Below are 25,963 nucleotides of genomic sequence, written 5' to 3'. Positions count from 1 at the left end.
TCTGCGAGAAGGAGGCAACAAAAGAAACTGACAGAAGTGAAAGTGAAACAGTGTCGTTCCTTCCTTTAGTGAATCTAAAATGCATTCTGCAGTGGTGAAGGTGAAGCTGATTTTAACCATTTTTAATTTGGTTGTTGTAGGTATGTATAGGCCTAATAGGTTGGATGGTATCTTGTCTGACTTCAAGCTGTTGTGTTTCAGCCAGATTAGTTTTCTACAAAGAGCTGATTTCAGAGGAGAGACGGGCACTGTACGTTCAGAAAGCAGGGGCAACAGAGTCCCCCGTAACACCAGAATATTTAATAAATTAAATACACTGAAATGATTTCAACATGTGAATCATATCCCACTTTGCAGATGCAGGTAAAAACTCTTGCCAGTCTGCCTGGGAGAAAATTCTTTGATTTAAGGTCTGGCAATTTGGCATGAGCCTGAGCTTGTGCATAAGACGTGCCATCCAGGTTTCTAGAAAGATGCCACCTCAGCACTGATTCACCCCACCCTAGTGTTTTGTTTCCAACTGTGTTACTCTTTTTGGAGGCACTCCCTTCCCTCCTCCCCTCTGTCATATGTAGATGACCAATATCTGACAGAGGAGGAAGGATCTTTTTGAGACCGTCTGGGGTTCAGTGGTGGTCTTTTTTGTTTCTTTCTTTGTTTTTTTGGTTTTTCTTGTTAAGTTTCACTAGTTGGTTTACATTGCAGTTCTTTGTGAGATGGTACTGTGGTTACTATTGAGTATGTTAAAAAAGTTTAGATGATTTTTTGTTTGTTAAATCATTTCAGTATTAAAGAACAAAAGAAAAACGCAAAAAAATCCCAAAGTACAATAACATTATTGCACTTGCATTTCAGATTCTGAATTTCATTGTGAAGTAAGTTGTTTTTGTATGAAATATTCTTGTTTTATGAAATTTCATGACCTATCTTCATACTTTGTAGGAACAAAGACTATCTGTGCTTTTTAACCTTAAATACTTGCATTTGATTACACTCACTTTCTTAGTATGTAATGTTATCACAGTATGCAGTTACCTGCGTTACAGCTTTTATGAACAGTTACCTTTTTTCCCCATCACATTTATATATTTGATTAAAGCTTATGAATTCCTTTTGAAAATATAACTGTATTTTATCGAATGGATGAGATCAAATCATTTGAGCCTACAGTAGAATTTTTGTGTTGGTTTTTTTTAAACCTTCTTGCAAAATATGAATCTAACAATATGACACTTAAAAAAAGCAAAGCAATATGAAGCCCCATTTTTCCTCCAACGCTGGAGTTTCATGGTAGCTTGAAGCTGGAAGTGGTGCCAAGAGAAGTTGTCCCCACCCTACTAGTTGTTTGTTATTACCAGCTCGTGCTCCTCCTCCTCCCTTGTGCCAGCTTTATGTTAAGCTGGATTGGTTTTCTGGTTTTGTTCGCTGCAGTACTACACAAGGGAGGGAGCAGCCCGAGGACTGGGAGTAAGTAGCCGGGGTTGGAGAAAGGGTGTTACTGCTCCTGTCACTTGGTGCTGACCTACGCTACTATTCAGTGAATGAGGAAGTGTGGCTTTGGTGTACTCCAGTCCAGAGTTGAAGGATGATGTGGATGTCAGAAATGAACCAGAAATGAAAGTGGAATTGATGTGTGTGGGCTTTTTTTTTCTCTATTTTTGGTTTCCACCCCCACCCCTTCAGGTTGAGCAACTATAACATAAGGAATAGTTTAGAATTTGAAAAATCTCACTCTCTCTTCTGGTTTTATATTAAAAAAAAATCACGGTAGAGCACAGTTTAAAGATAGCGACATCCTGTACATACCTGTAACATTGCATCAGTCTATCGAGCAGTGTTTGATATTGATGGTCAGAGACTAGAATAATTTAGCCAACCTGTGGGGACCCTGGCTTCTTCTTGCCACACTGAGACTTGGGCAGCACGGGTACAGGTGGGCAGTAGTGCCTGCTGCTGAGCCAGTGAGATCTGCTATGGGAAAGACGGACTACAATCCAAAGGCACTTTTAGTCTTTTCAATTTTTGGTCTTTGATATTTGGTCTAGAAGTAAGAGCCAGGTGTAATCACTATTTAATAGAAAATAGTTGTAATAGTAATTAAATGTATTTGTGAGAGAAAATACTAGCTGATGGAATTAATTTAGAAATACAGGTTATCCTTTTTTTTTAAGTTTTATATTTTACTGAAGACTATGATGCTAATATTAACTTCATGAAAATTCTTGTGGGCTTTGTTTCTTTGTTTGATTTTCATTTTTGAAAGATAATATGTATTTTCAATTATGTCAATAGAGGCTTAACATAACCAGTTTTAATGTGCTTTGTGTCCTGAAGTATTTTCCGATTTGTGTCTTTTCAAAGTGAGAGAGATAGTAACTACATTATATAGCTTGAGAAAAAAATTACTGTCCTTTATACTGATAATATTCAGAAGGGTTTTTTTAACCAGCCATTTTAATCTGATCCTTCCTTCTGGTTCTTAATATGTAAGTACAAAAGTACGTTGTTATATTTCTAATAGTTGTAATCCATTTACTTTTCTATTATTCCTTTTCTTCGCTAAATTATAAGCTACTTATTTTTATGGGTTCTCTAAAATGCAGAAATTTCCGTGTATCATGTTTTTACCTACCAAATACGTAGCTGGACAGGAAAGAGAGAAACTCTGAATGCCATATCTTGCTCTTGTTTTATAAAATGTATTTTCTTCTATGTCTAATACTTCATTCTCATAATTTTTTATTGCTATCTCAAGGTAATTAAAAAAAAATCAAGTTCTTTTTTCAAATTCCCCCTTCATTTTCTATATAAGTAAGAATAATTAGTTACAGACTTATTCATGCTTTGCTTCCTGTTGGAAGAACAATCTTTGAGTTGTCTCCAACATAAAGCTCAGATGATATACCATCTGAAAGACTGAGGTTTAGATAAGTTAATCCGCAACTAAACAAAGTATTTACTATTTCTTGTTTCTTTTGGCTAAGCAAAATCTTATTTAATTGATGGCAGTTAACTTATATGAGAATTGTATGTGTCAGAAATTTGCTGAAATGTCTGTGGATACAGGTGATTGTCAGGTTTATTATTCTTTGAGCTATATCTCTAAATTTTTTTTTAATCAGTTAATGAAATGTAGCTTGCTTGCTGGAAACTGAATTAGTTTTCTCTAGTGGCTAATTTGAGCTGTATGTTTATTGAGTGGTATTTTTAGATGTGTTAGATTTTTTTTTTTCTTTTTTTTCCCCAGTGTAGTTGCAGACATCTTGGTTCTTGGTTTTTTTTTCGTAAGGCCAAAAATAGGAAGGAAAGAAAAAGGCAAGCTGTTGGCAGGTTTATCACTGAGTGTTTTTTACCATGTTCTGCCATTTTTCAACTCTTCCTATCCCCTCTTCTTTTAACTAGAAGTCAAGATGATAAAAATTTTCATGAGTTTTACTTTAATACAGAATGTATTACGAAAATTCACTTTTGCCTGTGGGGGGAATATGCTTCCTATAATAATTTGTAGTTATGCTTTTCTTTAGAGAGGCTTATTTTAATGCATTGTCTGCACAGAGCTTTGATATTTTTCCTTCAGTTTAAAAATGTCTATCATTATTTCTTCAGTAGACAATCAGCTACGATCCTTGCCTGCACAGTGGATTTAAAATCAACCGCAAATTGCTGAAGAATTGCACTTCAAGTGGTCTCAAGAGACAGGGGAAGCAGGTCTTCACTATAATGGAAGAGGCCAGGAGCTCAAAGAATGGAAATCATGACCCAAGGAAGTCTGTCCGTCTTGTCTGTGAGGAAGGCAAAGCAGTCAAAGTTACAAATAATCAGAATTATAAACATAATAGAAATGACAAATCTGTAAAGGATGTTGGGAGAAGTTCTCCAAGTGGGAATAGCAGCAAAAAAAGTAAACAAAATGATGCTTGTTCTGAAAAACAAGGAGAAAATAAATCAGGCAAAGTAAATAGTTGTATTCCTGGAACTAAAGATATGGGGTCAAACGTTCAGGATCGAAGTCACGGAAAAGCAAAAAAATTTTCTAACTTATCAGCCACAGTGGAAAACCTGAAACAGACAAAAGCTCAACCAGTGGGAGAAAACTTTCCAGGCTCCCATGTTTCAGGGAATGGAGTCAGTGCAGAAAGCTTAACAGCTACACACAAAGGGAAACTGATGCTGGAAAATCCACTGGGAGTTCATACTTTGAAGACTAATGTTGATCAAACCAGTGATTCTGGTAAGACTGCTTCAGATCAAAGAAAAATGGAGCATAAGCCTGATGACTTCAGTGAGTATTATTCAACACTGGTTTAGTCCGTTTTCTTGTGGTAAAATCGTTAGCAATCTGAAATGGGCTTTGAAATGGTTGTGTTTACATATTTTTTTTTCACATAAATACGTTGTTGATTGCGTTTAGAGAGAACATATGCTCTCATACAAGCATCTTACTTAGAGAGGAAGAGATTATGGTAATAGCTGTCCTTTCTTCTCATGCCTAAGACCTGAACATCTTTGCAAGATACTATGTGTGGGTTTCAGGCAATTTTGTGAGTATAGTGTCTTGGAAGGGGGGAACCATTCATAATATCATTGCCAGTTGTGGAAATGCCAGCTCTTACTGCTTTTCAGAAAGATCAGTGGAAAAATCAGCAAGAAAAATTTTTTTTATACACATAGGGGGAAAATATTTACCATTTTTCCCTGTGATTGTTGTGCTCCTTTTGTTACTGAAAGTGTTTAAAATACGTTTTAGCAGATGGCTTTTTGATTTAGGGAATTCTGGAGTATGTACCAACCATCAGTGATTACTCTTAGAAGTGTTCAATTCTTATACATATTTTTCAATTTTAGAATTAAATATATGGATCAGGCTTTGCCCTCACTTCAGGTTAACTCAGTTCAGGATTTGTCACATTTTTTCAGAATTAAGGGTTTTTTTAAATAAAAATGCTGTTGTAAGGTTATGTGATAGTGCAGATTTGAAGTATTTCCCACTACTGCAACAGCTACAGCAGTTGCTTGTATGGAAATACTATGAAAATATTAAAGTGCATATTTTTTTATCTATCTTAATAAAACTCAACAGGAAAAACAAGTTGAAATGTCAGCATCCTGTGATCAGTCAGCTCTTTGTAGACCACCATCATTATACTGTAGGGACCATCTGTCACTGAGAAACCAGGACTTGAAAACTTTTTCAGTTTTGATCCCTAGCCTAGTCTTGGGGCACAGACCTCATTTGAAAGGAAAGGAAAAAGGAAAAAAAAAAAACAAACCACAAATAAACCCTTGTTTTTGCTGATGTAAAAACTGCTGGAATAATTTAAGATGTAGATGTTTGTACAGATTAGTGGACTATGAACAATTCATAGGCATCTGGAGGAACTGGCCTTTCGGAACTGACCTGCCTGTTTGTGAGTAGCAGTGTTGCAGAACTCACTGGTTGCTAGCCGTGGGTGGCAAGGTGTCGCAGTATGGTCAGGTGTAACTCCAGAAGCCTTCTAAATAGAAGGCTTGAAATGCCTGATGACTGGCTCTGTAAGATCATTTGGGCGAGTGTCTTTAAAGCAGTTCTATGACTGTTTCATTAAACATGTTGAGTAAAAATTGTATTGTGTAAAAAAAAAAAATAATTTTTTTTTTAAGTTCTTATTTCTGTTATAGTAGAGCATCAGGATGTCACATTCTCTGTTCACTCTTAGTAGCAGACTAGTCTCTGAAGTCTCTCCAAAATACTGTTTAACATACTGGAAAGATTCTAACGTCTAAGGTGATTTTGACTAGCCTTTGGACAAAAACAGAAATTTTTTTTAGCTCTAATTTATGGCTAGCTCCTTAGCGAGAGACTCTTAACTGCTCTGTACTCTTAATTTTCACTTTTCCTCTCCTTGAGTTACTCTGAAGAAAGTAACTATTTTTTTCTCTAGATAAAGTAAAGAATTCTGAATCAACTAAAGAACATGCTTTGGAAGCTGATTATTTAGAAAACACCGCTGTTATTGATGAATCTAATCTGACATCTGAACAGCAGCTAGGATTGAAACAAGCTGAAGAACGTCTGGAAAGAGATTATATCTCCCGACTTGAAAAAGTAGGTTGAGTTATTTATTAGATAAAAAAGAAAATGGGTGTCTTCTTTCATTATCATCACCATACTTCTGGTTGGGTGGTATTTCTACTAGAGCCTGTTACCTCTGTTTCTTTCTTCTTTGTAATGAATCACTTCAGCGATCTAAGGTATTAGCCCTAGTAGTTGACTAGTCATTCATTGTGGCAGATGATATGGATTGGAAACTTAAGTGTTCCTTTTGTGGCACGTGTGGCCTTTGTAGAACAGTATTTTTTGATTCTGCAGACCTAAATGTCTGCAGTTCCATTACTTATCTAAGATTTTCTAGACAGTCTAGTTATCTGGAAACTCAGAATACAGGATCAAAAGGAACCTTGTGGTATCTTCAGTATATTAGCCTTCCATCAGTCTGACTCACCTATATTGAAGATGACTCCTTAAAAATGTTTGTCTAAACTGTTCTTACCTCCAGTGAAACAATTTTCAAAGTCAGTACAGATAACCCAGGAGTTTTTCTTATTGTCTAATGTAAGTGTCTCTTTTTATCATTTTAATCCCTTATATGTTGTCCTAGGAAAATAAACCCAGGTTTATTACATTTTTCTGCAACTTTCTACACATCTAAAGATCATTGCTGTTCCTGCAGTCTTTCCTTCTTTAGACTTACTCTTTGTTCTTTGTTCTTAGGGGTTTTTTAGTTAGTGGCTCATTCTTGTTGCTTTTCTGTAGTCATCCACTGTGTAAATGGTATCCAAAATTGGACATGTGATTTCAGCTGAGGCCTTACATATAAAGAGGAAAACTGACTTCATCTGCCCGCAATACAGTATTTATGTTTAGGATCTCTTCAGCAGCAATAGGATGTTGGTTTGTAGTTTGACCAGCAATCATCCCCATATCCTTTTCATAAGAAATGTTTAGTCAGATGTTCCCAGCCCTGTATTGTCTGCAGTTGATAATAGCTAAGGAGGAATGATACTTTGCTTTGGTATTATTTAATTGCATCTGATTTATTTAATTTCTCTAATTTGTTGTGATCACTGAAATTCTGTTGTAGTTTACATCTTCTGTAACCTCTCCCAACTTGGTATCATTCACATTTGTAGTCAGCACAACCTCTATCGTAGTTCCTAAGTCTTCAACAGAAATATGAATGTTTCTGACCACAGAAGAACTCCTGTTGAAAAATACTTGGCAGATACTTTTAGTCTGGTGGTGAACCAGTCTAGGTATGTGAGCTCAGAGGAGAGTTTTCTGAGCAGTTTTGTTCCCACCTTACTGTTCTTTATTTAGATAGTATTTAGGGTCTCCTTTTGAGACTGATACTATGACAAGTGACAAAAACTTTGTAAAATTCAAGATACAACATCTGCTGCTGCTTCTTCAAGCCCTGTGATTTTATTTTTAAAAAGCAACCCTAAAATTGGTTTAGTGCAATTTGTTCATAGCAGATCAGTTTGTCACCTATGACCTGTTTTTTTTCCTTATGTGCTTATTAATAACTTAATTATTGCAGCATTTTTCTGGATGCTAGTTCTGACTGGTCTCTTAATTCCTTGGCTCATCCTCTTTAGCCTTTTAAAGATATTCTTAAATTTTTCTTTCCTAGTGATCTGGAACATTTCCATTCTCTGAGTTCTTTAAAATACAAATGGCTCTGAGATGGATTAGCTCCCTGAATATCCAAGCACAGATATTCAGGGATTTTACGAGGCTTGGCTTCAAACAAGCCAAACATCCAAACTATGCATCTTATCTTACTCAAGGAGTAGTCCATAGCTTTTTTTTGTCTTGCTGTTTTGAGTTCTTGCCCCTTTCATTGGTGTGAAGTGTAACTAGATGATTAAAAAAGGCTTTACAATGAAGGCAAAATAAAAGATTTACATGATTCAACCTTTCTGGCAACATCTGTTGACATAATACTGCAGATCAGTATTGTAAAGTATACCCAATTTTAAAAAATACTGTTATTGCTGATATTCATTCCGGTTTAGAGGCGTGGTAAAATATTTTTAATCTTCATTCATCAGGTATCATATACTTGAATCTTCTGAGCTAGAGTGTAACTACCTATAAGTTGTTTTCCAAATGGATGTTTAATTTCATCTTACTAGGTTTCTGTCTCTTAGAAAATAAGTATGACAAGATTTAGTATTAAAAGCATAATGACTATTTTATTTTAAATTTAAATTTACTCTGCAGTTGGAGAATATCAGACATTTTTTCCCCAAAAGCAAAGATCGAACTCAGTAGGTGGAAAACCCCAAATTTAGCAGTGGTTTAGATTTCCACATAGCAAGTCAATTTTTTTAAAGTCATGTATAGTCTACCTTAGTGTCTTAAAATGTTCTCTGTTCATTCATTGTTATGTCACTGTTTTCAGCACACTTTTCGATTTTAGTAAATACAGACCTATTAGAATTAAGATGAAAATGTTAAGTAGGGTTTTTTCTTTCCCAGTGGTAACTGATAGCAGTTATTGGAAAAATAAAGTCTGGAGGAAAACTAGGGCTTTTTGTTGGGGCCCTTTTGTCTTTGCAGTGAGCATATCAAAAGGCTTCCAATCTAGCTATGTTTTATTTGAGTGAGAAAATACAACTGCAGGATGAGACAGATAAAGTGGAGTATTTTGCAAGCAGCCCCTCACCTTTGCAGAGGTGGTCTGTTCTGCCTTTTGGTCTAGTAGTTCGTGGTGGTTTTCTGGTTGAATAAACTCCACAGCATCTCCTCTTGGGCCCTAGGAAAATAGTGCCCCTCACATCATCTCCTGAGGCTTGGCTTCTTGCAGACTCTCAGGGGTCTCCCAGGTGGCAGCTCTCCATTTGTGTACTCTGTCTCTCCCAGCCTTGTCTGTAGAAAGCGATTCTTGCCCTGCATGTTTCTTCAATTCAGAGCATCCCAAATTATTCATCAAAATGGAATAATCTTAACCTTGTCAGAGGATCCCACCTTACCCAGTGTACAGTCATTGGTATGTTCTTCCTTGCTGGCCAGCCATGCCTTTTTTAATAGAACAAAAAATGCGGGTACTTGCACAGGACGCTGTGAATATGCTAGCCAAACGGCAACACCATCTGTCATAATATGTATAGTAGATAATATGATGAATACTTCCCATTTTCTCATCAGAGAAGAGAGGATAGGTGCCGAGTTTTAATAAATCCATAGTTATTAAAAGCTTGAGCTGACAAAGGAATGGCTTACTGGCCTTTAGGTCAGCCTAAAGAGGCATAAAGTCTTCAGTCTTAATATTGCCTCACTAAAATTTACTGAGAGGTATAATATTCAAGTCATCTCACTTCCTTTCCGTGCTTTCCCCACTTGTCATATGGGTAAAAATCCATTTCTGCTGTATTTTTTGAAGATTACTTAATGTTTGCAAAGCGCCTTGATATTGCAAGTGTTACATAATTGTTAAATACATTTTATTATTCAAAGAATTGAGTTTTTCAGACACTATTAGCAGAAACATTTTCTTTTAATCTATGGCCATTTTTCCTCAGCGCTCCCCAGAATACACCAACTGTCAGTATCTATGCAAGCTCTGCTTAGTTCACATTGAAAATATCCAGGGAGCTCACAAGCATATTAAAGAAAAACGTCATAAGAAAAATATAATGGTAAGTTAATAAAATTCTGACTGATTTTTTTGTTCTTTTTCTTCCTTCTGTTTTTGTTTTTGTTTTGTTTTGTTTTAAAGAAAAAATATCATATGTGGTATGTTTTCTTTGGTCATCTTCATTTAGGTGAAAGTTTATGTGCTGAGCAGAGATCCACAAATTTCTGTTTCTTGTTTTCTGTTTGCAAAGAATGGCTTGATGATCTGTCTCTGAGTAGTGGACAGTTCATCATACTTATAGTAACAGAATGCAAAGTAACTTAGGTGAGAAACACACTTAGTTTTTCTGTTTCGCCCCAAAATAGTATCATTGGTAGCAAGACCTCCAGGGACTGGAGGTGGGGTTGGGGATGTTGGTTTTTTCCTGTTCTCTTTTGTCTGACTTCAAGTTTTTATCTACATCCTTTCTGTGATGGGTGGGCGGAGTGAATAGTATGTATAGACTACAAAAAGAGAGTTAGAGTAGGGAGGGATGCGGTTCCTGAGTCACTCATCATCTGCCTGGGTTTATGCATGTGTTTAATATGAAAAACAGTTCTAAGGAATTCAAAGAGAAAAACAGTTTCTTTATCAGATACCATGGTGTTACTGTTTGCTTTGCTTTGAAGAGCTGCTACATGCATGAAATCCAATAAAAGGCACACAGATTTTCTTGCCAACCCATTTTTGTAAATGCTGATGAATAGCTACAAATTCCCCAGTATGTAGGGCTTTGTGATTCAGATGGTTAAAATTACTTTTCGTACAACCATTCCCCAGAATTCAATCAATGATTTATTCCTGTTCCCATGTATTTCTTACCATACTTCTGTTTGATAGAATTAGAACATTAATTACATATATGCAAGCCATCACTTAGAAGACCCTGAATGCCATAAATCCATTACGTCTCAGAAAGTAATGTTTTTATATTATGTTCAGTTACTATTGGTAAAGGATTCTGGTTCTCTTGCTGTCTGCTAAATTGCATCATGGGAAAAAAAATCAATAAAATGGCAACGAACCCGCGCCATGTTTGATATTGTACCATGCTTTTCATCTGCATGGAGATAAGAATTGAGGAATGAGGTTTCTTTACCACCGACTGGAAATACTAGAGGACAGGGAGCTGTTTCAGTTTTTAACTCTTGTTTTCAAATAGCTTTATGTAGTGTGTCACATTACAGTGATAAGAGGTATGTAACTGTGTAAATGTTACTTCATGAAATATACCTATTTACAGCTCTAACTATGAGACACATGACTGCCAAATAAGCTTGGTAGCAGCGGTGGCTTCCCTACTCAAGAAAAACCTGAAAGCAGTGACACTGAAAAAACCACAGCCCGTTAGAAATGCACATATTCTTTCTTATACTAAATTTGTTCAGATAAGAACAGAAGAGTTGAGAGATGCAGCCAGAACTAACCAAGCGATCTCATACTGGATTGTGTTTTCTTAGTGTATAATTATTTTCTGTTTATTATTTATTTCTGTTATCAGTCACGTATTTCATGTAGTTGATGAATTTGTAAAACAAGTGATTGTTGTACTTACTCCTAAATGACGATGCATCTGACGTATTTCTTGCTGTTGGATTAAATTGATTATAATTTGATGCACTAAAAATAGCACTTTCCGGCACCAGCTGTTAAGGCAGCAGTGGGACTCAAAATTTCTTGGAACTAGGAATACTTTCTCTGCCTGTGATATCTTCTTCAAGTAAATCCGCTCTGGAAAAAATGTGTGTGACTCTAGAAAAACGTTCTCAGCTCAGTTACTTTTATTATGTACGAACAATTACAGCTTTTCATTTCCTTCGATGAAATCTGTTTCAGAACTGTCAGAAAATTTGGTTCAGGAATGTAACACAGCAGATTTCCTCTCTGGTTGCCAGCTGTGAAACAACATACTCTCTTAAACACTGAGCATCTACTGTCATTTCTGTAAGCTAACTACATTTGCCAGTTAGGCAGGCAGGGTTCCTACCTTTGAAAGTGTTTGGTCCGGACACCATGTCAATAGAAGAACACAAACAGCAAACATGCAGTAGTATGAGATAACTTTTTTCTCTTAAAATACCGGTTTTAACTTTTATTACCCAACAATTATTCAGGAGAAACAAGAAGAAAATGAGCTGCGTGCACTCCCACCCCCCTCTTCTGCACAGTTGGCTGCTCTGAGTTTTGCACTCATCGAGGCAGCAAATGAACAAGGCATATCAGATGATGACTTCAGAATTCGTCAGGAAATTGTAAATGAGATGGAGAAAATTATTCAACAACCCTTACCAGGTATTCACAGTATTCTCCATTTTCTTTAGGTGAAAATTTTTCCTTTGTCTTAATTTTTACACAGATTTTGATACCTTCCATAATGGTGAATTAATGCATTTGGGATTAATATATCTTTGTATTATACAATATTAATATATACAGGCATTTTAGTACAGACTGGTGGTTGATTTAAAAGGACCTAAGAGACCTCCAAAAAGAGGAAAATATAATTGTGCTTCTTTTTGGCGTATGTTTATTGAAGCTATTGGTCCTCTTTAAAGTGGTGATTTCTGATGAAGATTGGAAATTTCCATGGCATGAAATGTTTCCTTCCTGGTCGTGTTTGAAGCCTCAGCCACTGTGCATTTTCTTCAGGCTCTAGTCCTACAAACCCTTCCACCTATACCTTACCTAGAATTACTGAATATCTGTGGCTGCTAAAGTAGAGATTACTTTTTTCCCCAAGTGCACTTAATCATACTAATACAAATGTAGCAGGAAGGGGAAATGAGGAGTTTAAAATGTGTTTTTTTCCTGATAGTCCTTCAGTTGTTTATAACATCTTTCAGGGCAGGTAAAAGTTGCATAAGGCAATTTTTCTTAAGCATAGTTTGAGGGGAAAAAAAATTGGACCTCTGCTATGAGTGATTTTGGCAAGCGTATGAGACATTTTCCGTACTTAATTGTGATCTGAAATATCTGCAGGTAATATACGACATTTTCAGTGCTTAATTGTGATCTAAAATGTCTGCAGGTACTAATCAGTAACTGTTCATTAAAACAAGTCATTAAAATCAACAAGGGTTGTTGTTTGACAGGTATTTCTTCTCATGTGTATTTATGGTTAATGGGTCCTAAAGTGAGGAGAGGTGTACTTTGAGATCAACTATAGCTTCCCAGAGTCCCTTGAACTGTCTTAAATAGGTCAAAATACTACATTTACCTACGTATAAATATCATACCTTATCTGCCTTTTCCTTGAGTGCTTTATGTTGATTAAAAAAAAAAAAAAGTCTGAGTAGGTTAAATGCTTAGTCCCTTTTCTCTGCTTCAGCGGGTCAATTAAAGTTCAGTGCATTAATAGAGTTTGTAAAAATTGTCTAGATAAGATGAATTATAGTCTTTCCCCTCCTCCCCCTTCAGAAGTACAGTGTGTTACTTCAATAGAACATTAAACATTCAAATCCAGTTTATACTGATACTGGAAAATAAAATAATGTAAGTAATACAACAATACAATAATATTTGATATTTGCATCTTTACACTGATTTCTCATCATCTCCTATAGTTAATACACTGGGAGATTGAGAGCTGACTTTTGGAGCCATGGTAATTTTGACTTTATGCAGTGGTTTGTTTTTCAATGAATCTGAACAGAAGGAGATACTAATCTCATTGACAAAAACTACATTTTCAAACTTTTTACTTAATCTTGAATTTGATTAATTGAATGAAACTTAATATTGAAACTGGGTTGATATTCTAAACGGTCCTTTTATTTTAGACATAACTTCTTTTTTCTCTTTGGTCTATGAGAATACAGTAGTAAGAAAGATTTTGTTTGCTGCAGGATGAGTAGCTTTAGTTTTAGGAGCTACATTAAATGTATGCTTCAACATAAGGTGCTGAACAGAATAGGGCTTTGTAGGGTGGAGGTTTGCTAATCTCTTTGCTCTTTAGTATTGCCATATGTGGCTCCTAGTGCAAACTTCTTTTCTGACACACTGTTGAGTTTTCCACTGATGGTATATTAGCATAAGACAAAGCAAAGCAAATTATTACTTGAGTGTTGGATTTGGAAGGGACTGAGCATAGTCTTGATTTTCAGCTGACATAAATATGTCAGAGCCCTAATATATATTACAGAAAAGTTTTCATCTAAAAATTTATGTCATGAAGTGGGATAAATTACTCTTTATGGAGTGGAATGACATTTCTCATGATATTATTACTGAATAGTTACTTTCTGATTAGTTTAGATGTGTTGTACATCTTTGCAGTAAGGAACAATATTAAGTACAAAACCACTACATGGATACTGTACTTTGTGTCTTGGATTATATTGAAGTTATGTTTTATATGCATGTTTCGTAATGAATTGTGCATTGGAACTTGCTATTGAAATTAGCAGATTGTAGCACATATAAAAAAAATTTTGACAAAAGTGTATGAGCCAACAAGGAATTTTATAATTGGCTAACTGCTGAAGCGAAATAAGCTGTAGTTAACAAAAGCTGTTAAATAAAATCCTGCACTGAGATGGTGACAGTTACTATTTTATATTTCATTTTATATTAAGAACGAACAAAACTAAAGCTGTATTGCAGAAATATTTTAAAACAGCTTGAAAAGTTTTGGATATTTGGTAATTACACTATTTGAATTATATGTCTTCTGTGCTGCTGTGTTATGGAAATGACTAGCCTTCACGGGAGTGAGAAAGTGGTTCAATATTAATTAATTTTGGAGTACCATTTGGGAGGTACGGTATGTAAAGCAAGGTGTGCATCGTCCATTAAAGAATAATTTATTTACTAGCTTGTAAATAATTGTTCTTTCTCTTCCAGACTGTTCACTGAGGATGTATGGTTCCTGTTTAACTAGATTCGCTTTTAAGACCAGTGATGTTAATATTGATATCAAATTCCCCCCTAAGGTGTGTAGATATTATTTTTTATTAACTAAGACTGTTTATTGAATCAAGGCCGTTGCCTTCATCTTCTGTTTGGCCTATGGTGTTAGAATAACACAAAGCATATAATCTTTGATTTGGTGTCAGATGTGCTTTGAATCAAGTGGATAGTTTTTATTGCTTGGTAGATAATTTCAGTTCTGTTTTTTTGGACAAACATGGTAACCTTTTTGAAAAATTTTCTGAGTAAGCATTGAAGCAATATGAAGATAATTGACTCTGGATAAGTGTGCTTTTATGTGCTAGTGATTCAGACTGTAAAACTTGTAGGTCTTCATTCCCCCTCCCACCCCCAACCCACCCTTTTAAAGGTGGGGCTAAAAGTGACAATCTTCCTTTTTGTGTTTCAGTTACTTGCAAGTAAATGTCACATCCCAGTTCACAGTTTACTGGGGTGCAAAATTCCTGCAGAGCAGTGTAACTTGCTTTTAAACATTGAAGTTGTTGGTTCACATTTAGTGTGTGATATTAGCCACACGTTGTTACAGGCACAACTGCTGAACTTGCTCTTTTTTTTGACTGTATGTGTTATGGTGGAATTCAAGATATGTGTTTCAGGCAGATGCTTACACATAGCACTTTGAAATGATATGGCAGTTAGAAAGCAGAACAGAGCCCTTTTTAAAACAATTGTCACTTTTTCACAAAGGCTCAAAGGGTTGCTGATTTTTAGCTTTTCTTAGAACTATTAACATCTTATCTTTGAAACACTTAAGTTGGTTTCTGGGGAGGAAAGAAAACACATTTAGAAATTATAACCTTTTAAAACCCTTAGGAAGGTACTGATGTTAAATTCTTACTGTTGTGCATGTCTAGTGGCATATGTTGACATTGAAATTGTTGAATATGTGGCAAGTATTTTGTTTTAACTTTATGGAGTCTGTTAATATGGAACTAGAACAGAAGTATTAACTAAAAAGGCTGTAGGCTTAAAGAAAGCTGGCTAATGCGTTTACCTGTTTTCATGGTGCAGACAGATACTGTTAACTTTTTAATTAATACTGACAAATTATTTCATTTTGTGAAAGAACAGAGTGTTACTAGTTGTGCAGTCTTAAGTAGTTTTAAACAAAATAAAATAGGTTAGTCTGAATAATGTAACCTCTATTTTTTTCATTTTAGATGAGTCAACCAGATGTTCTGATACAGGTACTTGAAATCTTGAAGAACAGTGGTGAGTTTCAGTTGCATCTCATTTCTGTTTAATTAACATTCCAACTGCTTTTCAGTTGTATTTACACTTAATTTGTCTGTAAACTTACTCCAGTTGAAAACTAATCCATTTTTGTATCTGAGCTGTTTTAATGAATACCAGTGCTTGTGTGAGAGATGAGAACCTGCAGCAGGAGAGTGGCAGCCCAGGCAGTCTAGTTCAGATTGCCAGAATTTATGGTAATAGTGTTGGATGCCAGATCAAAAAATATTTAACTTTGAAGGAGGAATTATAAGCAGTAAATGTGAAAGCCAGTTTCCATGTCCATTTGAGTGTCAGTGAGAACTATTACAAAACTTGTGAAACTTGTTGCCTCCTTATTCTGTCAGGAAGTAACCTAACCTTGTGACCTGCACATCTTGAACCAAGTGACACAAGTAGCATAGCATTTTTGATCCTTCGGGAAATTTTGATAGGTCAGCTCCATAAGGGGTTTTCAAACTATCCCAATGGTTTGTCAGAGATTCAACCTTGTGTCTTTCAAATGTTGTAAAGACAGAAAGGTTCTAGAAGAGATACCAGCTCAGTTTCCTGACGGAGGCTTTTCTTTTTTTTCTTCTTTCTGGCTGTGTGATACTTGTGGTGACCATCAAAAGTAACCAGAAAATACTGCATACTGTATGCATACTATGCAGCACTTAATTTGAGTTGTTCTTAAAAGCGTGGTATAAATGTAATAGCTTTAAAGACACAGTTGGGAAAACTGTAAAAGACTTTTGTACAGCATGGTTTTTTTTCTCCTTGCTTAGCTGTCTACTCAGATGTGGAGTCAGATTTCCATGCAAAAGTTCCTGTTGTCTTCTGCAAAGATGTTAAAAGGTACATGTCACTGAAAAGGATTTTTAATGAGATACCTATTTCTGCTGTGCTTGTTCATAACAGCTGCTTGCCTGCACTCCTGACAAGAAGCATTACTGTAACATTTAGCTAACATCCATGTAAAAATGGAATTGCTCATACAGAAAAATACCATCTAGAAAAAAAGCTTAGCTTTGGTTTTGTACTTCATAGAGCTTGTTAGTTGTAGGAGTCTGAAAATACCAGTTCTACTTTAAGTTAAGTAGGGGCAGAGTGGGATGGGTTTCAGTTGATACTTAAAATTTCTGCGAGCAGTTTAATCCAAGACTTTAAAAACATTTTACATAATACACATTGCCAGAAAGGACAGATCACCTGACAGTTTCAGTGCATTCCTAAGAAGTGGCAACCTCCAAAATGGAACATGATTGCTGTGTGATGGCCAGGTTGCTTTGACTGGCTAGAAGTATGTGCTTGAAACTCCAGAATAGTAAATGTGACAAGGGTGGGTGTATCTTTTCCTGTGTTTGTAGATTATTCAAATGCCTAGTAAGTACTAAGACAATAGATATAATTATTTGAGAAGCAAAACAGAAGTTTTTAGGGAAGCCGTTTTGTAGACTTACCAAGTCTTAATATGCAGGAGGCCTGAAGTGTTTGTTTATTTAATTGGTATGTGGAAGATACATGGAGTTTGAGTTGTGTAAGACTGCACAATTAAGTAATGGTAGAACTTAGAGCAAATTCATAATGCTGTTTTGTGTTTTTAGCTGAATTGAACTTCGGTAAGTTATAGATCCAACTGATGAGTTAAGAGTAAAGAAAATGTGATTATATTCTGTAGCTTTTGTTTTAAAAGTTCAGGTTCTTACATAGGGAGACACTGATGCATGTTTTTAGTATGGTGGATATGATGACCCACCTTCCCCCCACCCCAAGCATCATCTGTATACACAAGGTGATAACTCTTTTTATCTGTTTTACATTTGTAATTACAGTGGTTTGACATGTAAAGTAAGTGCTAGAAATGATGTGGCTTGCCTTACAACTGACCTGCTGGCTGCACTTGGTAAACTGGAGCCTGTCCTTATTCCCTTGGTTTTGGCTTTCCGCTACTGGGCTAGAGTAAGTTTATAAATATTGAGGATAATTATGTTTATTTCCTCTTTTTAAGCACTACATACAATGTAATGTATAATATACCATGAACATGTTTGTAGAAAAGAACTTCATGTCATAATTCACCTCTTACCTTAACAGGCCAGAATGAGACCGAAGATTTTGATGTGAAACTGTAAATATGTATGAAGCTTCCACTATTCTGTTAGCAAGTTATTACACTAGTTACTTAAAACTAGTTAACTGATCCTTGAAAACCAGCCTCACAGCAGTTGGGTCTTGCAAACTTCCTGTTGCTGAGGTTACATTGAAAAAAGTTAACTTGCACTAAAAAGGGTCTGTTGTCATACCCTGCTGTACTTCATATGGATGTCAACAGTGATCACGGGAACCAAGTTATAATGTTCACAGCCAGTGTTTAACTGTCTTGTAATTCAGTCCTGAAATTTCTGCCAGGCCATACTTGACTTAAAATGTCCTGGCTTTATTGCATGGTTGTTGTTATTGCTACTTGATTTAGCAAGGTGTTTTTACAAAAAATCCTGTTGTACAATATTTAAGTAGGAGCAGTAGAAACTACAAAGAACTGCTCAAAGTCTAATATGTGGATCACGTATCTCGAGTTTCCATAGAAGAGATGAGTGTCAGATTACAACCAGATGCATAGAATCCCCATCTCCATACATGAACTATTACATAGTAACAAATACCTGATAGTTGACTGAAATTTTAGATAGGAACATAAATGTGTCTCACAATCACAAAATGTCATGAAAGCGAAGAGAATAACACATAATAGTATAATTTAGGGCACTGTACAAATTACAGTAATTTGCATTTTTCTGTATGTGGATAGGCATGACATTTGCAGTTTCTGAGATAAAGGATTTTTTGTTTCTGTCTAGCATGTATTTCACATTTCTTTAATACTTGTCCTTTTATAATACATTTTAAATTAAAGTGCTTCTGTTACGTCAGAAAATTAATGATTTATTCTCTTACAGCTCTGTCACATTGACTGTCAGGCTGAAGGTGGGATTCCCTCGTATTCCTTTGCCTTAATGGTGATATTTTTTCTTCAACAAAGGAAACCACGGATTTTGCCATCCTATTTGGGCAACTGGGTAAGTGACTTGGTGATATAGTAACCTTACTGTTACATTGCTGACATTATTTTTGTGTTCTACAAGGTCATAAAATGTGCAACTTTAAGGGCCTAAGAAATTTGTAAATAAAACACTGGGACTTAACCCTCACACAGTTGATTCCTGATGAAAAGGCAGCTGCTATAGCCTGTGCAATTGTGTCATGCTGTATTTTGGAGAAGAGGCCAACATTTTCTTCTCTTAATTTTCTGAATTTATTTCTCTGACATCAGTTATTCTTGGGAAGGATAAATAGCACAATTGTCAGTGTTACCTTTTGTTGAAAACTTTTGGTTGTCTAATTACATACAGTCATGTTTCAGAGATACTTTTAATTCTTGTTAGATTGAAGGCTTTGATTCAAAGAGGCCAGATGACCACCAGCTGAAAGGTATAGAAGAGGAGTTTGTACGGTGGGAGTACAAACCACCAACAAATGGTGCAGCAAAAAACTCAGCTGGAGCAGAAAGTAAAACTAAAGTTGAACAACAAAAAGGTGGTGGCAAGAAGGTAACAAGCTCAGAAGTGGACAACCAAAGTAATGCGAAGGAGAAACATGGCAATGTAAGTCATGGTTTTATTTCACTTAAAACCATATTCTATCTCTTATCCCTGTTTTAATCTCCAAACGTGGAACCAGGGAAAAAAAATACGGAACTTTTAATTTCTTACTGCATTCTTGTTCATGTCTTTCAGTCTCTCTTAGCATTCAAAACTCCTCACCAAGTTTCACTGGGGCAACTGTGGTTAGAACTGTTGAAGTTTTACACACTGGAATTTGCTTTGGAGGAATATGTCATCAGCATACGGGTACAAGAACTCTTAACCAGAGAGAATAAAAACTGGCCTAAAAGGCGAATAGCCATTGAAGGTAGGATAATACCCTTTTCTGGTTCTGTAGTTGTCCTGCATTATTATCTTTATTTACCTAATACTTCCAGATTTGTCACAAGAAGTCTAGAAAATAAATAATATCAATAATTGGAGGAGAAAGTAAAATATTTTTTTCGATTTTGTCAGCATTTAGTCTGTTTAAAGACAGATTTTCTGTTTAGTACTACTTTTTGCAAGTCTGGTCCTTGAAATACAAAGTGTAATTTTGTTTGTTTCTTACATTCTGTTCTTATCTCTATATGTTTCATTCTTTCTAGAAACCACTATTCATTCCTTTCTAATAATTCTGATATTATGAATTTTCAGCACCTGTAGCTGCGTTTCCAAAAACCGCAATGTATTTTGAGTCTTACCAGCTATCAGTTTGTTTCCTCTGACTCGTAATGCAGAGAGGTTACCTCTGATCAGTGAACTGGAGCAAATCCATCAAAGTAATACCCACGCCCCCAGCACCCTTCCTTGTCCCTTTCCCTGTTGGTAGTTTTTCCACACTGTGAAACTGAATGTCATGTCATAGGCAATCCTTCAGGGCCTGCATATCCTGCGAAGGGAATTGTTTTCTTCAGGGAGTGAGACCGTATGAATTTGGTGATGAACATATAGCCTGCGTTATGTGTGTTGGGGAGAGAAAGAAAGAAAATTTTGTCTATTACTTCTTTATAACTGGAAAACGTCTTTATTTCTGTTCCTCAACACGGAAAAATAAGTAAACAATACTTCACAAGGAAAGTCACAGAGCGGTGCATGGCAGTCTGAATTGGCCTTAAGAATAGAGAAACTGGGTATTTGAGGAAGATTAAGAAACCATTTAAGGTGGTATTTTTATAAATGCATAGATAACTTTTGAACACTTTCTAGAGATGTTGATGAGCTAGCTTTTCTGGAACACACATGAGGTGATGGAGAGGACAAGGAGAAATAGGTCAGAGAATCATAAAGACAGTACGAGTATATATACAGAGAAAGGTATATTGAAGGGCAAGTCAGTAAGGTGCAAGAAGTAGAAAGGAAGAAAACAAGCAATGAATTGGTGAGGCACATGTTGAGTAGTACATTTTGAGATCACTGCTGTGGCTTTAATTTCCTCTCACAATTCTTTCCTTCAATCACTTTTAGTTAGAGAGTTTTAAAACTACAGTAACATTTATTCAGTATGTGGGAAATGAAAACCGTAAGACAAAAGGGCAAATTATTGAGGAAGAAACAGGAAATAATTTTAAAAAGCAGATTTTATTCTGGTTCTGATACCTGCTATTATTGGTCTTTTTGTGTTGTTTTTGTTTGTTTGTTTTATGTTCGTTGTTCATTTTTGCTTTTGGTTTTGGTGGGTTTTTTTAATGTTAAGTTTGTAACTGAAATTGTGAAGTAACAGAATCTCAGTTTGATACTATCTTCCCAGGCAAACTTATAGCAACTATGCAAGTGCTCTTTTTACTTGGAAAACATGTTTGGTCTAGAAATCGCTAGGAAGGACTAAGAATGAAACCTGGTGAGATTGGTTCATATAATCCTTATAATACTAATGTTATGCTTAGAGAAATTAATTTCTTGAGGAAAATGCAAATCCTCCTTCAGTGAAGGAAAAAAGTTCAGGCAGAGCTATGTTTATTTTACTTTTGTATGTTAATTTTCATTTCTAGCTTAGAAATTGACAGTAATATAATGGTACAATATACCTGTGGTTTTCTTTTAAAATAACGCTATTTAGAGTTGTTTATGATAGCCAGCCATTCATGGCCACACGTGTTGTGTTTTGTATGGAAGAAGTCCAAAAAAACCTTGTGGGCCCTACATTCTCTAAGTATATCCAAATACAATTCTGGATTATATTATAAGAATCTCTTTTTAACTGCTGTATTATAACTTAGGTATTTCAGCTGCTTTACTGAAATGTAGAAATTAAAGATTACTAGTTAAATTGTTCTTTTTTTTTTCCTAGATCCTTTTGCACTAAAGAGGAATGTTGCACGAAGTCTAAATAGCCAGATGGTATTTGAGTACATCCTGGAGCGTTTTAGGACAGCATATAAATATTTTGCATGTCCACAAAGTAAAGATAGGATTAAATCCAAGCCAGATACTAAGAAAAAAGAAAAAGGGAAAATGAATAATAAGAAATCCACAAGATCTGAAGAGCCTGTAGCCAACTGTTGCCTTCCACAAGGGGAAAAAGGTGTAGGTAAACAAAATATAGCAAGTGGATGTAACGTACCAGAGAACGAACTTGAATGTAATGAAGTGGTAGAAGCTGTAGCCAAAAGATGTACTTCCAAGAACATAGACCCTTTGCTACTTTCAACGTTGGACTCTAGTTATGATGAAGACAAAGAAGAAGCTTTATCCCTTGTCTCTAATGAATGCTGTGAATTAAAGCAAAAATCACTAAAAGAGAGGGATGATTTAGAAATTTCAGTTTGTATAACAGAAGATGAGTTAAGCCACCATTGTAACTGTAGTGAACATCAGCCCTATGACACAAATTCTAGTAACGAATTTTCTGATGCTGAAAGTAGACAGAGTTTGGTAACAGAGTCTTCTCAGAAGAGTAAGTGCACTGGCACACCAGCTACCTCGCCCAACTGCAAAGCAACAGTGGAAGCTCATGATCTCAAAGATGAAGGCAGACTCTCTACAGAAGAAATGCATTATGCGTTTGATAAGTTTATTTTTACTTCAGGAAAGGTAAGCTGTGTATTTAAGCAGTGCTGGTCATATATTAGTGGGCTTTTACTTCTAAATCACTAAACTAAGGGTGGATGGATGATGGGATTCTCCCAGTGATTGTTTCAGTCTCTGTTAGGAATGGTAGCTCCAGCCTTTTTAGAGTACCTGTTACTTAAGACTGGAAAACACCAAACCTGTAAGTCATTTGGATCAGAGGGGCTGTTGTCCCCATCTGACGCAAAGCTTTCTGATTTCTACAAAAAACAAAACAACCAACCAAACAAATCCTAGGTTCTGTTTTTTTGTTCTTTTGTGTTTCCCCTGCCCCTGTCCCCTTCCTGTCCTACTTTCTTGTAGAATTTCCAGTTGCTTTTATGCACTGTGAGAACTAAATGCAGCCTATTGAGCCATGTTCTTCTGTTCTTTTTAGAGGCTCAGTTGCTGGTCATATGTTAAATGTTCTTGCTTGCATGCTTTACATGGAAATGTTAGGTCTGTTGAACTACCTTGTAAGTAAAATTGCATTTGTGCACTTCCCCCTAAAGCCACCAACTATAGTATGCAGCATCTGCAAACGGGATGGACATTCCAAAAATGACTGCCCAGAGGATTTCAAGAAAATTGATCTAAAACCACTACCACCAATGACTGACAGATTTCGGGAAATACTTGATATAGTGTGTAAAAGATGTTTTGGTAAGTTGGAAAAGTGTTTGTATTCCACTGTAAACTGTGATCTGTAATCTGGAAAAAAATAAAACCTGTAGGGTTAAATTACGTATTCCAGTAAGTTCAGTGGGAAGAAGCTCTTCCAGGTTACCCTAGGCTATAAATTGATCAGTGTTCTTATTTTCATATAAACCACGATTATGATATCAAATTCTTAAAACAGATTTGAGAAACTGATGCTATGCAGGATTTTTCACTGGGCTTGTAAAATTTAGTAATGTTCTCAGAAATTAGTCTCTGGGCAAAACTACGTTTTGTCTATATCAAATTCTGTGGCTCCTTCTGGGTGCTGTGGTTAACCTTGGCTGGATGCCAGCTGCCCACTAAGCCAATGTGTGTTTGAATTGCAGAAAAATCAGACATCTGAAATAAAATCCTAACAACTCTAATGGTATCATAAAACGGAAAAACACATATTCAAGGGAAGTAAATGTAACAAAATAAGGAAAAAGGTATCCAATACTTTTAATTAGCTGAAAAATATTTTGAGGTAGCTGAATGTCACATCTGACTGTGTTTTAACTTTTTACTTTAGATGAGTTATCTCCTCCTTTATCTGAGCAACAAAACAGAGAACAAATTCTGGCAAGTTTGGAAAGATTTATTCGAAAAGAGTATAATGGTATGTAACAGTAGGTAGTGATTCTTCATAATGTTTTCTTCATTCATGTTGTCCAGAGCACGAAGATGTAATTTGTCTCATTATTGCTCATTTTCCTTGCTTAAAGCAGTGTCATCTCTTTTTCCTTCTGTATTTAAAGCTATCTTGCAGAACTTCTAAAGTGAACATCCCTCAGTGCTGTTCCATGGAAATGTCCTTAGAAATTCCTTCTTAGAGTGGAGGAAGAGCTGCAAGAGTAATAATACAGATACAGGACTATTGCAGTCAGGACAAAAAGAAAGTTTTAATAGGCCCTGGCCAGGAAGTCTATCTAGTTGTGGGCCAAGTAATTTTGTTGCCTAGTAAGCAGTCTTTTAAGTAGCTTAGAAATTTTAATGAGTTTATCTTCACATGCCTTTTATAAAATAGACAAAAATACCTTACTGCAGTGATGGAAGTCAAGGCACAGAGATGCAAAGTGATTTTTTTGCTGGTGTTGTAAAACAGTGCTAGAGCCAGGTACCAAACCCAGGTCTCCTGAATTCCAGTCCATTGCTTTACACAGAAGGCCATCCGTTCTGCTGTAGCTGGCCTGTGATCAAGGAACTGTGAATTGCACTTGCTGCACTCTCCAGTTACTGGCAGCAGCTGTGCATTTAGACCTGTTACAGAACTTTGAAACACTGAAGATTTCTGACTATTAAAGGTTAGGAAAAATCTGTGAATATGTGTTACATACATTTTCGTGGCATTGATTTCAGTTGAACAGATAAATCTATTCTTTTCAATTAGGGAAAAGTTTCTTCCTCTCAGTTAGATAATTTTGCTTTGCTTTACAAGAATGAAAATAGATTCCATTACTGCCTTTCAAACAAAAATATAAACAAAACATTTGGGAAAGAATGTTCCATAAAGTATATTAATCTTATTGCTTGTATCTTCTTGAACAGTATGTTATGGTTACAGAAACCTACTGATTGACCAAATTTACCTAGTCACTGGAAAAATATGCAACCTAGATAAAGTATGAGTGAAACCAAGAAATATTGCTTAGACTACATTAAGAGTAGCTCTGTCTTACCTGTGGAGTAAAGCTACTGGTGACTGGGTTTGCACATTATTTATAAAATCATAGAATCATTTAGGTTGGAAAAGACCTTTGAGGTCATCAAGTCCAACTGTTAAAACAGGACTGCCAAGTCCAACACTGAACCATGTTGCTAAGCTCTGCGAATATGTGTTTTTTAAACACTTCTGGGGATGGTGACTCAACCACTTCCATGGGCAGCCTGTTCCAATGCTTGACCACCCTTTCTGTGAAGAAGTTTTTCCTAATATCCAGTCTAAACTTCCCCTGGCTTATCTTGAGGCCATTTCCTCTTGCCCTGTCATTAGTTATCTGGGAGAAGAGACCGACCCCCACCTGCCTACAGCCTCCTGTCAGGCAGCTGTAGAGAGCAGTAAGGTCCCTCCAAGCCTCCTTTTCTCCAGACTAAACACCTCCAGTTCCCTCAGCTGCTCCTTGTAAGACTTTTTCTCTAGACCCTTCACCAGCTGTTGCCCTTCTCTGGACACGCTTCTGCACCTCAGTGTCCCTCTTGTAAGTGAGGGGCCCAAAATCAAACACAGTATTCAAGGTGCAGCCTCACCAGTGCTGAGTACAGGGGTACGTATGATCACTGCCCTGCTCCTGCTGGCCACACAACATGTTTTGGATACAAGCCAGGATGCCATTGGCCTTCTTGGCCACCTGGGCACACTGCTGGCTCACGTTCAGCCAGCTGTTGATTGGCACCCCCAGGCCCTTTCCCACCAGGCAGTTTCCCAGCTGCTCTGCCCCGAGCCTGTGTAGCACTGTGTGGGGCTGGTGTGACCCCAGTGCAGGACCCAGCACTTCTTGAACCTCATACAGCTGGCCTTGGCCCATCAATCCAGCCTGCCCAGATCCCTCGGCAGAGCCTTCCTGCCCTCAAGTGGATCAACACTCCCCCCCAGCTGGGTGTTGTCTGCAAACTGACTGAGGGGACATTTGATCCCCTTGTCCCAATCGTCTGTAAAGATACTAAACAGAACTGTCTCCGATATTGAGCCTTGGGGAACACCACTTATCACAGGCCAGCAGCTGGATGTAACTCCACCTACTACCACTCTTAGGGCTCGGCCGTCTGGCC

The 25,963-nt window shown here is 36.5% G+C and overlaps 1 protein-coding gene across 4 annotated transcripts in view; it reads left to right on the top strand.

Annotated features, from left to right (window-relative positions):
• TUT4 (terminal uridylyl transferase 4) overlaps positions 1–25,963 on the top strand; it is a 50,066-nt gene that overhangs the window by 5,063 nt on the left and 19,040 nt on the right. For 3 of the 4 annotated variants that reach the window (XM_055724635.1, XM_055724633.1, XM_055724634.1), the window contains exons 2-15: positions 3,607–4,282; positions 5,922–6,085; positions 9,568–9,684; positions 11,777–11,954; positions 14,505–14,593; positions 15,752–15,803; positions 16,592–16,661; positions 17,639–17,765; positions 18,764–18,883; positions 19,250–19,468; positions 19,601–19,775; positions 21,738–22,480; positions 23,008–23,158; positions 23,727–23,813. In XM_055724635.1, the coding sequence (XP_055580610.1) occupies positions 3,721–4,282; positions 5,922–6,085; positions 9,568–9,684; positions 11,777–11,954; positions 14,505–14,593; positions 15,752–15,803; positions 16,592–16,661; positions 17,639–17,765; positions 18,764–18,883; positions 19,250–19,468; positions 19,601–19,775; positions 21,738–22,480; positions 23,008–23,158; positions 23,727–23,813 (2,854 nt within the window). In that variant the 5' untranslated portion in view covers positions 3,607–3,720. The remainder of the gene's footprint in view (positions 1–3,606; positions 4,283–5,921; positions 6,086–9,567; positions 9,685–11,776; positions 11,955–14,504; positions 14,594–15,751; positions 15,804–16,591; positions 16,662–17,638; positions 17,766–18,763; positions 18,884–19,249; positions 19,469–19,600; positions 19,776–21,737; positions 22,481–23,007; positions 23,159–23,726; positions 23,814–25,963) is intronic. The other variant, XM_055724632.1, reaches the window with a different exon arrangement.

Source organism: Falco cherrug, chromosome 12 (genome assembly GCF_023634085.1).
Source record: "Falco cherrug isolate bFalChe1 chromosome 12, bFalChe1.pri, whole genome shotgun sequence".
Taxonomy (NCBI): Eukaryota; Metazoa; Chordata; class Aves; order Falconiformes; family Falconidae; genus Falco; species Falco cherrug.
This window is presented reverse-complemented; position numbering and strand designations above follow the sequence as displayed.